The sequence below is a fragment of the Gadus chalcogrammus genome, chromosome 8 (genome assembly GCF_026213295.1).
Source record: "Gadus chalcogrammus isolate NIFS_2021 chromosome 8, NIFS_Gcha_1.0, whole genome shotgun sequence".
NCBI lineage: Eukaryota > Metazoa > Chordata > Actinopteri > Gadiformes > Gadidae > Gadus > Gadus chalcogrammus.
The window spans coordinates 6,081,607-6,092,460 of NC_079419.1; the positions used below are offsets into that span (position 1 = coordinate 6,081,607).

A 10,854-nucleotide genomic window follows, 5' to 3' on the forward strand; every position below is an offset into this window, starting at 1 on the left:
GGGGGGGAGGGAGGGGGTGGGCTGAAAGGGAAATTCCACCGCAAAGCAACGTTAAACTTGGTTTAATAGATGGAGGCACAACTGCTTTTGAGTCTCACTTTGTGGCTGGCCATCAAAGTCAAAGGACTGGTGAAGAGTGGCAGGAGCGAAACTAGGAAAATAAAGGTAGAGGAGTACATCCTTCTGATGGATACCTCTACAGGATGAGTGAGAATGGATGGGTTAGCTTGCTAGATAGTTAGTGCAGTGGACGCCCATTGGTTGTCAATGGCAGAGCAGGACGAGTGCAGTAGATTAGGGCTGTATTGATCAACTTCCCAACATGTAGAGAGCGGGTCTGGTTCTTTGTGTTATGTAGGTTAGCATCTGTTGTACTAATAGGGGAGTGAAACAACCCAGAGTGGAATTTTCCTTTAAGAAAAGCCCATCTAAACGACTGCACTAACAAACACATAGTCTTATCCACTATCCGTTTGGTTATTTCATTTTCCGCGCCAAAACAGAACATAGATCTAATCATCCTTCTTGCTCTGTCTCTGTGCCAGCAAATGAGGCAGAAGAGCAAACAGCAAGCCAAGATCGAAGCCACCCAGAAACTGGAGCAAGTGAAGAACGAGCAGCTCCAGCAGCAGCAACAGCAGCAGTCGGGCAGCCAGTCCGAGGGCGACGGCAACAACAGCGGCAACCAGAGCCCTGCCTCGCAGCCCAGCAACGGCAGCATGTCCCCCATGCAGCCGCTGAACTCTAAAGATGGATTTGCCCGGCCCCAGCTCCCGGGGACCCCAACCTCGGGGACCCCCGAGGACGTCTTCCTGCGGCCCCCACCACCGCCTCCGTCAGGGCCGTCCTCGCAGCCCCAGTCACCGCAGGTGTTCTCGCCGGGCTCCTCCGGCTCCAGACCCTCCTCCCCCTGGGACCCGTACGCCAAGATGGTGGGTACGCCCAGGCCGCCCAACCTGGGGACCAACGCCTGCCGCCGGATCCCCATGGAGTCCGGGAAGTCGCCGACCTCTCACATGGAGCCGCAGGACCGAGGGAGACCCTCCCCCGCTCACGAGGCCTTTGGCTCGCCCACGTCTGTGAACCATGACCCCTACGCCAAGCCCCCGGACACCCCCAGGCCAGCGGGGGACATGGACCCGTTCCTGAAGCCCATGGGACCTCCCAGGCCCAGCCAGATGGCCCAGGGGAGACCGCCCATGGGCTCTCCAGGTAGAGATCCTTACTCCAGGCCCATGATCCGGAACGAGGCCTATCAGCGCATGGCCCAAAACAGAATGATCCTGTCCGACCCTTACTCGCGGCCCCTGCTTGCGCCCATGCCCGGCAGCAACGAATCCGGCTCAGGCGGGCTGTTCAAAGCCCCCATGCCTCCCCCTCAGGCTCAGGACCCCTTTAACCGACCAGGCCTACACCCCGCGGACAGATTTGCTCCGAGTCAGCAGAACGATCCCTATGCCCAGCCTCCGCACACCCCCAGACCTTCTGGCGGGGATCAGTCCTTCACCAGCCCTCCTAGAATGGGCCAGCACCACATGCAGGGCCATCCGTTTGCGCAGCCCGGTCCAATGGCGCACATGTCCCGAAACCCTTACGCCCACGCACCTTCGACGCCCCGGCCCGACCACTACACGTACGACCCCTTCGCTCAGTCGCCCGGTCCCAACAAACCAGCCGGGGACCCTTACTCGCAACCCCCGGGCACGCCTCGACCCAGCATGGACGGAAACGGCCAGTCTCGGCCCTTCTTTGAAGGGTTCGCACGGCCGCCTGGCACGCCGCGCCCGCACGACAACTACGGCCAGTCGGGCACCATGGCCAGCCCGTCCTCTGACCCGTACTCTCCGGTCACCTCCCGCTCGGCCGGGATGAACCAGTTCGTCCATCAGTCTCACCCGTCGCAGAAGATGTCTCCTTCTCACGCCATGGACCCCTATGCCCAGGCCCCGAGCACTCCGCGACCCAGCATGGGCGAGAGGTTCCCCAAATCCCCCGGTGGCCAGAGATTGCCCATGGACATGTACCCTACCAACCCCGGACAGCAAAGGCCAGGGGGCGGCGAAATGTTTCCCCAACCCGGGGTGCAGAGGACTATGATGAACGACATCTACGCCCAACCGCCCGGGACCCCGCGCTCCCTCCTGGGTCCCGATGGGATGAACCGGCCGCGGCAGGGGCCGATGGGAAACCACCAGGACCCCTTCTCCCCACCTCAAGGCAGGATGCAGGAGTCCTTCCAGCATCCGGGCTCCCAAACACCAAAACATCCCAGCCTTCAAGAAGACTGCTTTTCCCAGGCGCCGTCGCAAAGACCCAATCAGACCCCTGTCCACGACCCATTCCAACAGGGCCCAATGACTCCTAGACCGCTGCCGACAGAGAGAATGGAGATGAAGGATCAGGCTGGAAACGGTGGACCCGGAGCCCAGGAGGCGGGCCACATGCACCCCCATCTGCAGATGCAAGGCTCTGAGGTTCAGAGTGTTCCTCTGGCTGACAGCGAGGAACGGCTTAGACAGGTATGTGGTTCTTAACCCTTCGCATTGTATCCACCACCTTATTTTGCAAAGTGACCTGCCAGTCTTGGAAAATATCTAAAAATAAAGGTTTGCCTGGTTATATTTTCAGCGGCAGCGTATTCGAGAACTGCTGCTCAAACAGCAGCAGCAGAGGAGTATCATTCGGCAAGAGCGCGGCCCCCACGACTCCACCGGTGGCATGCCCCCCGGAGCGCCGCGACCGTGGCCACAGGAGGGTCTCGGGCAGCCGGGCGAGATGTTCAACAGACCCCCTCCACCCTATCCAGGACAGGGGCCGATGAGAGGACCGATGAGATACCCAGGGCCTTTCCCAGGAGATCACCGTGGCCCTTTCCCCAATGAGGGCCAGATGGCCAGGGGCATGCATCCCGGGGATCCTAATATGAGACACCAAGGGCCAAGGTGGGTGCTACGATTAGTCTAATTGTATTATGGGATATAAACACTGCTGTTTTATCGCTAGATGTATGATTGTTGTTATTTACTTTTGTCAAGTTCCCGTGTAGAACAGCTAGTTTGCGACAGACTTGTGATTCCTTATAACCTCCAAATATGGGGAGGGAATGATAAATACAGTTTGACCCTTAACTTTGGCGGCAATGTTGTTCTTTCAGGTTTGCATTTCCACAAGGTGGGCCTGGGTCACACGGAGGTCAAGAATTCTTCCCCAGAGGTCCTCATCAAATGCAGGACATCCCACCTCAGATGAGAAGATCCATGTCGGGGGACATGGCCAAGGCCATGGGCGGTCCTATGGGCATGCCCCAGCACTTTCCTCCTCGCGGGATGCCGGTGCAGCAGCACAACATAATGGGCCAGCCTTTCATTGAGCTGCGCCACAGAGCTGCAGAGAGCCGCCTCCGCATGCCACCCTTTGCCCCCGGTGCCATGCCAGGGGGCAACATGGACCTAAACATGCAGGTGCAGCGGCCAACCGGCTTCCCTGGGGGCCCAGAGTTCAGGTTCCCCTCCAACCTCCAGGGTCCCAGGATGATGGATCCCATGGGCGGTCAGGGGGGCCATGTCCAGCTGTCCTCCAGCATGGAGAATCTGAACCACCAGCAACACATGCAAGGGAACAACATGCCCAGGCAGGCCACGTTGATGAGGTCAATGAGCCAGCCGGCTTCCAATGACTCCCACAATATGACGGCAGCAATGATGATGGTTTCGCCCCCTCCTGGCCACAACGAAAGTGTTACTCCCAGTGACGCTGCAGAGGAGAAACTAGACTCGGAGGAATCGGCCGTTAAGGACTTTGAGGACGTGGAGGTGAAAGACCTGGTCGATGCCGATCTGGAGAATCTCAATTTAGATCCGGAAGACGGCAAAGACCTAGACTTGGAGACCAACGACCTCCACCTCGAGGACTTGTTCAGCTCTGGCAAATTTGACATCATCGCCTACACGGACCCGGATCTCGACGACATCAAAAAGGACATGTTCAACGAGGAGCTGGATCTCAGTGACCCCATGGAGGACAACATGGACACCGGCGATGTCCAGAGGTCTTCTTCTGAGACGAAGAACAACAACAGCAGCAGCAGTGGTGCAGAGACATCGTCGACTTCAACATCGGTCACCACAAAGTCTGAGCCCTCCTCGGGGCTGATGCGATCTGACGTGAAACAGGAGGCTGAAGGGAATCTGGGCTCCACCTCTTTGGCCGTCGCTCATGAAATCAAAACGGAGGGGAAGGACGGGCAGAAGTCCGCGGAGACCAACGACCAGCAAACCAACGGCGAAGCAATGACTCCCAACCAGCAGGGGGTGCTGTCCGACTCCACCCCGGTGTTGTCCAGTCTGCTCATAAAGCAGCAGCCCACAGAGCAGTCGTTAAACCAAATGGCCGACTCCGTCAACCATGGGGGCAACCTCATGCCCCAGGCCAACCAAGTCACCGACGCCAATCAGCACAGCGCCGGCCTCGACATGGGCCAAACGCTGTCCGACGCCACGGCGGCCGAAGCCTCCATGGCCGGGTTCGGGAACGACCCTCAGACGGGCATGGGTCCGGGGCTGGAGCAGAGCACCCTGAGCCAGGCTCAGCAGGTCATGCTGAACCAGGCCCTGGCCCAGCAGTCGGGCCAGCAGTCGAGACCCCTGCTGCTTGAAGAGCAGCCCCTCCTCCTGCAGGACCTTCTGGACCAGGAGAGGCAGGAGCAACAGCAGCAGAGGCAGATGCAGGCCATGATACGACAGCGCTCCAGTGACTCCTTCTTCCCCAACATTGGTACAGTTATAATCAAACGCAGTGTCTTTCAATAATGAAAATTCACTTTTCAAGGAGTTGGGTGGGGTATGCTCTTTTTAAATATGTTATTATCTGTTCTAGGCTCAACCGTCGACGTCTTTGCTGATTTCGATGCCATCACAGACCCCATCATGAAGGCTAAAATGGTGGCCCTGAAAGGCATCAACAAAGTCATGGTTCAGAACAACATGGGAATGAGTCCAATCGTCATGAACAGGTAAGACCTCATCATGATTTCAATTATGACTTAATGATAATAGTCAAATCATTTCAGATAAGATATAACTGCAGAATGACTATGGGTATTCATTTAAAGTGCATTCAATGTATAAAGAAAGCCATCTCATAGTAATTGCTTGAGGATCGTTTAGGGAAGACTTTTTAATTCGTTCAGGGAAGGCTAAGTAAATGCTTTTTAAAAAAAAACACAGCAACTCAAATAGCATCATTGAAATCTGCACAGGTGCTGTACTTAAATGTCCCTTTATTTCTCCCATATGACCAGCAAGCTTACTTGTTGTACGTTATACGCAATGTCTTCTGTCAAAGGTTTCCCCCTGGAGCGGTACCACACTGTCCCGAAGCCGCCCCCATCCCACCACAGGTGGTCGGACAGGTACTTGAAATACAACTCAATATAATGACTCAAGTAATTATTTTGTTGATGGAACATTAAAGATTAAATTAAACCTCCTGAGCAGTACCATCTCTGCTAGTACAGGGGATTTTGATTACTGAATCTGTTGTGTTTGGTTAGTCGTGGCAATTTCATTCCAATAAATATTAAAATATTCGATAAACAACCTCTACTGTCTCCGTTCTGTGGCAGGATGGAAAACTGACCCAGGTAGCCAGGCCGAACCCTCCAAACTTCGGACCGGGCTTCGTCAGTAAGTTCTCCCTCATTATCGCCCCTCCAAGCTTTTCACAGACTGTGAGGTCTTCAAACTCCCTCGAGGACTCTCTTACCAACAGCCTCCTTCCCCTTCCCTCCCCCCCCCCCCCCCCAGACACAGCTCAGAGGGCCCAGTACGAGGAGTGGCTGCAGGAGACCCAGCAGCTGCTCCAGATGCAGCAGAAGTTCCTGGAGGAGAAGATAGGAGCGCACCGGAAGTCCAAGAAGGCGCTGTCGGCCAAGCAGAGGACCGCGAAGAAGGCAGGCCGGGACTTTCCGGAGGAGGACGCAGAGCAGCTGAAACATGTCACAGAGCAACAAGGGGTGGTGCAGAAACAACTGGAGCAGGTCCGCCCATGCCCTTTAATATCATTTAATAGAAAAATTAAACATAACAATGGGTATATTAAAAAATGTTTGTTGGATGTTGAATATCGATTTTCCTATGTTTGTCTTTTTCTATTTTCCTACATGGTATTATTGCGTTCCTTTATCCTGTCTGTGGTCACATGGTCTGCCATCCTCTCTGGTTCTAGATCCGCAAGCAGCAGAAGGAGCACGCCGAGCTCATCGAGGAGTACCGGGTCAAACAGCAGCAGAACAACATGCCCCCGACCATGGGGCCGGGCCCGCCGGGGCCCATGCAGGGCCCGGCCGGCATGGTGCCCGGTGGGCCGCCCATGGTCCCGCCCACCATGAACCCCATGATGCCCATGCAGCTCCACCCGGGCCAGCCCAACGCCCCTCCCCGCATGCCCGGGGGACCGCCCCCCGGCTGGCACCCCGGGGCCCCCATGGCCGGGCCCGGTATGCCGCCCATGATGCCTCCCCAGGTGCCCATGGGCAACCAAGGCCAGCCTCATCCCATGCCGATGGTCAACATGCCGCAGCGGCCTCCTCAGATGCCCCAGCAGATGCCCCAGCAGATGCCCCAGCAGATGCCTCCTCAGATGCCCCAACAGATGCCCCAACAGATGCCCCAGCAGATGCCGCAACAGATGCCCCAGCAGATGCCCCAGCAGATGCCCCAGCAGATGCCGCAGCAGATGCCCCAGCAGATGCCGCAGCAGATGCCCCAGCAGATGCCGCAGCAGATGCCCCAGCAGATGCCCCAGCAGATGCCCCAGCAGATGCCCCAGCAGATGCCCCAGGAAGCCCAACCCCCACCATCCCCGCAGGCGAAGCCAGCTCCTTCCAGCGGGCTCAAGTTTGACGACAACAATCCGTTCAGCGAGGGCTTCCAGGAGCGGGAGAGGAGGGAGCGCCTCCGGGAGCAGCAGGAGCGCCAGCGGGTGCAGCTCATGCAGGAGGTGGAGCGGCAGAGAGCCCTGAAGCAGCGCATGGAGATGGAGCAGCAAGGCATGATGGGACCAGAGGGCAACATGGCACCGCTCTCGCAGATGCCCTTCTTCAACGCGGAGCTGCCGCAGGACTTCATGCAGGCGCAGAGGCCCCCGCACCCGCAGCAAATGGGCCCCATGTTCCCCCAGCAGCAGCCCATGCAGCCCGGCATGGGCTCCCCGCCGGGGGGCTTCATGCAGGGCGATAGGCGGGGCATGTTGACTAACGGCTTGATGCCACAGGACCACATGGGACCCGGCTTCGGGCCCGACAACATGGGGGGGAACTTCCACCAGGGTCCGCCCCGACCGCGCCGCTTCAGCGGCCCCGGGATGATGCCCCAGATGCAAGGCGAGGGTCCCCCGTTCGGCGGCGACATGTCCACGCCCCTGCCCTCCAACTACCCCGGCTCGGGCCAGTCTTTGATCCAGCTCTACTCCAACATCATCCCCGACGAAAAGGGCAAGAAGAAGAGGAACCGCAAGAAGAAGAAGGACGAGGACGCCGACTCGGTGAAGACGCCCTCCACGCCGCACTCGGACCTCACGGCCCCGCTCACCCCCTGCGTCTCGGACACCTCCTCCACGCCAACCAGGAGCACCCACCCGTTCGGGGACCAGGACCTCTCCAGGTCGCCCATGATGGGCTCGGCCACGCCCAGCCACTCGGAGCTAGAGAGGCAGCTCTCCGGGGGCGCGGCGGGCCAGCAGGCGCTCCACGCCGAGGCGGCCCGGGCCCAGGCCCAGGCCCAGGCCCAGGCCCAGGCCCAGGCCCAGGCCCAGGCCCAGGAGCAGGAGAGGATCCTAAGCAACATCAAGCTGGAGCAGACGGAGGCCAGCGAGTGGCACGGCCAGCCGGGCTCCGGGATGGGCTCGGTGAAGGAGGAGGGGAGCAAAGGCGGGGTGTCGCCCTTCGCCGCCGCGCTGAGCCCCGCCAACAACAAGGGCGAGGCGGGCAACGAGCTGCTGAAGCACCTCCTGAAGAACAAGAACACGCCACCGCCGCCGCCGGGCCTGCCCCACCAGCGCTCCGAGGAGAGCCTGCGCTCGGAGGAGGAAGAGCCCGCAGACTGCAAGGCTCTGTTGCTCAGGCAGAGCTCCATAGACAGCAACGGGGTGAGTCAGTCCTCCGGTTTGGGATTTTCGTTGGAGGCAGAGAGGGAGGGAGGGAGGGAGTGAGCTATAGGGTTGAAGCCAGCCAAGAGAGTCGAAAACACTCAGTGACTCATATAGGGGCCGTGACAGCGGGGAGGGGGGGGGGGGGGGGGGGGGATGTCAAGCGGTTGAATCCCTGACTCATAGCGCTGCTGGTTCGTGGATGAGTCATCCCAAGCCTCTCTGAACTTTTTTTTTTTTTAATCACCGTTGTCAATCATCGGCCTGCGTCTTTTGAGCTTCTGTTAAAAACAAAAATAACCCCGCGTCCCCTCATTTCCCCCCAGGCGTACTCCGATGGCCTCCCCGACTTCCCTGGACCCCTGCACACGGAGCAGGAGAAGAAGAAGGAGAAGAAGAAGAGGACGCCGAAGAGCGGGGAGAAGCTGCCGGCGTCGCGCTACAAGAAGAGGAAGAAGGAGGGGGAGGACAGGCAGCTGACACACTCTGGCACCGACAACGTCATGACACAGATCAAACAGGTGAACCACGACTCGGCCCGCATGACGTCAGCAGCTCAGATAGACTGGAGGCAGCACTGACGGCAAAGTTTTCTTTTGTTGTGGTGGTTGTTTTATTTGCGGGGGTAACGGAAAATGCTGACCTTTTCGGATGATAACTGGTTATAGAATATTATAAAATGCAGGAATGTATTTATTTTATTCATATTGTTGTTGTAGTAGTAGAAGTTCTGTTGTATCATTTGTATTCTATTTTTTATGTTATTTATCATATTGTGGTGGTTTATCATTAAAAGTGCATTATAAAGTTTGCAGTTCGAGCGTACGTAGGTTTGTGTTTGTAATGAAAAGAATGTAAACTGTAATAGTAAAAAAAGTAAGTAAGTAAAAAATACGGATGGTCCAGTTAGGGTAGCTATTACAGAACTAGCTGCAGTGATACACAAACAAGATAAGAGCATTGGTGTAATTCCTTCAGTAGGCCTCAGTGTTAATTAACATGACCAGCGTGTTTCCACTTTCTGCCAGGCATCACCAACTAGCAGGCATGGTGCTGTCATTATGAAAGTCGTAGTTCTTGTAGGGGAAGTTAAGGAGAATTATTATTAAGTAGGACCCCCACCCTCCTCCTCGGTGCTTATCAAATAATTTTATTTATTTCTTCTCAAGAGGGAAGCGATTGCTGAATTTGAATCTCATTGAGTACAGTTGAACACAAAACATAATTGATTTGTGTGCCCCCACAAACGACCAGATTTTAATCGACAGCGCACAAAAGCTTGTAGATATTTCTTGGCTGTTTTGTGTTCTGCTCTGGAAAACATCCAGCCATTTGAAACCAAGCAAAATAAAAAAGCAGGGCATGTTGAAAAGAGACTTCTTATATGCAAATGCCCTGCATTACGTCTGAGGTAATTGTTGAATGGAAATATACCTGCTTTGTTTAACCAACGGGCTCCAGTCAATTATTCTGCTTTAAATACTGTAGGATTGGAGACGAGGACATGAGGGCTTTCGTCTGACTTTAAGGAGATGAGATAGCTGCACATGTATTCGGTGCAATTTGTGTACACACATTTTGAACCACTTTGTAAAAAAAAAGGAAAAGGGCGAATTGGAAATGGAGCATTTTAAAGAGCAATTTGCAGAAAAAGCATGTCGCTGGAAACATTTGTGCAGCCTATTTGCCAAATACCAAAAGAACAGGGGGGTCAGCACGGTTTATCTGGGTTTACAACTTGCCATATGCTTCCTGGTAAATGAATGTTTTTCATGTTGGCGGGCCTCATTCTTGGGTAGTATGCACATACTTTCTTACAGACAGTATATCTTCAATGGAACAACCCATTGCTCAGAGCCCATGCCATTAGAGAAAAACATCTCAAAACAGTATGTGGCAAAATAATGGGAAAGAAAAGCATATCGCCATCCTGCTCTTCTGCAAGTCGCTCTTCAGGGGTTCCTGCAATGCATTGTTATTGTTTGTTCCTATTGAGCTTGACACTGCGTTGGATTTATGGCTTTATCCACCACATCACTCCACAACACCTTCACCGCCTCTCCCTCGCCCCGACACAAAGCGGCGTTTCCACTGATGGGTTAGCTAACAGAGCTGGACTGACTTCCCCTTGAAGGGGGGCGCCTCTCTCACGCCACCGGGTGCTAATCCCTCCCTCTCGCGTTGCAGCAGCTGTCCATGCTGCCCCTGATGGAGCCTCTGATCGGGGTCAACCTGGCCCACTTCGCCCCCTACGGCAGCAGCCAGCTGAACGGGGAGAGCCTGCTCTCGGGTGCCTTCGGCAGCGCCTCGCTGGACGGCGTCTCCGACTACTACTCCCAGCTGGCCTACAAGGTGAGGCGGTACGGGGTGACACGCGTCCCGCGCTGACCCGGGAGGGGGGGCGTTGAGGCCTCGGGGGTTCAGCTGGAAACGGTGGCCTTGGTGTGCGCGCTGTGCACACGTTTATAAGTCTGTGGGTGAACTAGCAAGGGAAGGCAGCCACATGTGGGGTTGGCAGTGAACACCTGGGATATTTTGGCACTGCTTCCTCATTGATATTGCTGAAGCATCTTGCATATGATGGTCAAGGTGCTTCTCTGTAACGCCAGATTTGATATCTATAGCAGAGACGGCTTCAAATTGTGTTGTTAATATGATATCTATAGCAGAGACGGCTTAACATTGTGTTGGTAATATGATATCTATAGC

The 10,854-nt window shown here is 55.7% G+C and overlaps 1 protein-coding gene across 6 annotated transcripts in view; it reads left to right on the top strand.

The window, feature by feature from the left end:
• Positions 1-10,854, top strand: part of kmt2cb (lysine (K)-specific methyltransferase 2Cb) — a 78,140-nt gene that overhangs the window by 51,056 nt on the left and 16,230 nt on the right. For 5 of the 6 annotated variants that reach the window (XM_056596970.1, XM_056596973.1, XM_056596974.1 and 2 more), the window contains 10 exons: positions 546-2,519; positions 2,629-2,942; positions 3,155-4,773; positions 4,876-5,011; positions 5,344-5,410; positions 5,624-5,684; positions 5,805-6,037; positions 6,226-8,145; positions 8,472-8,666; positions 10,333-10,497. In XM_056596970.1, coding sequence (XP_056452945.1) covers positions 546-2,519; positions 2,629-2,942; positions 3,155-4,773; positions 4,876-5,011; positions 5,344-5,410; positions 5,624-5,684; positions 5,805-6,037; positions 6,226-8,145; positions 8,472-8,666; positions 10,333-10,497 — 6,684 coding nt within the window. The remainder of the gene's footprint in view (positions 1-545; positions 2,520-2,628; positions 2,943-3,154; positions 4,774-4,875; positions 5,012-5,343; positions 5,411-5,623; positions 5,685-5,804; positions 6,038-6,225; positions 8,146-8,471; positions 8,667-10,332; positions 10,498-10,854) is intronic. The other variant, XM_056596972.1, reaches the window with a different exon arrangement.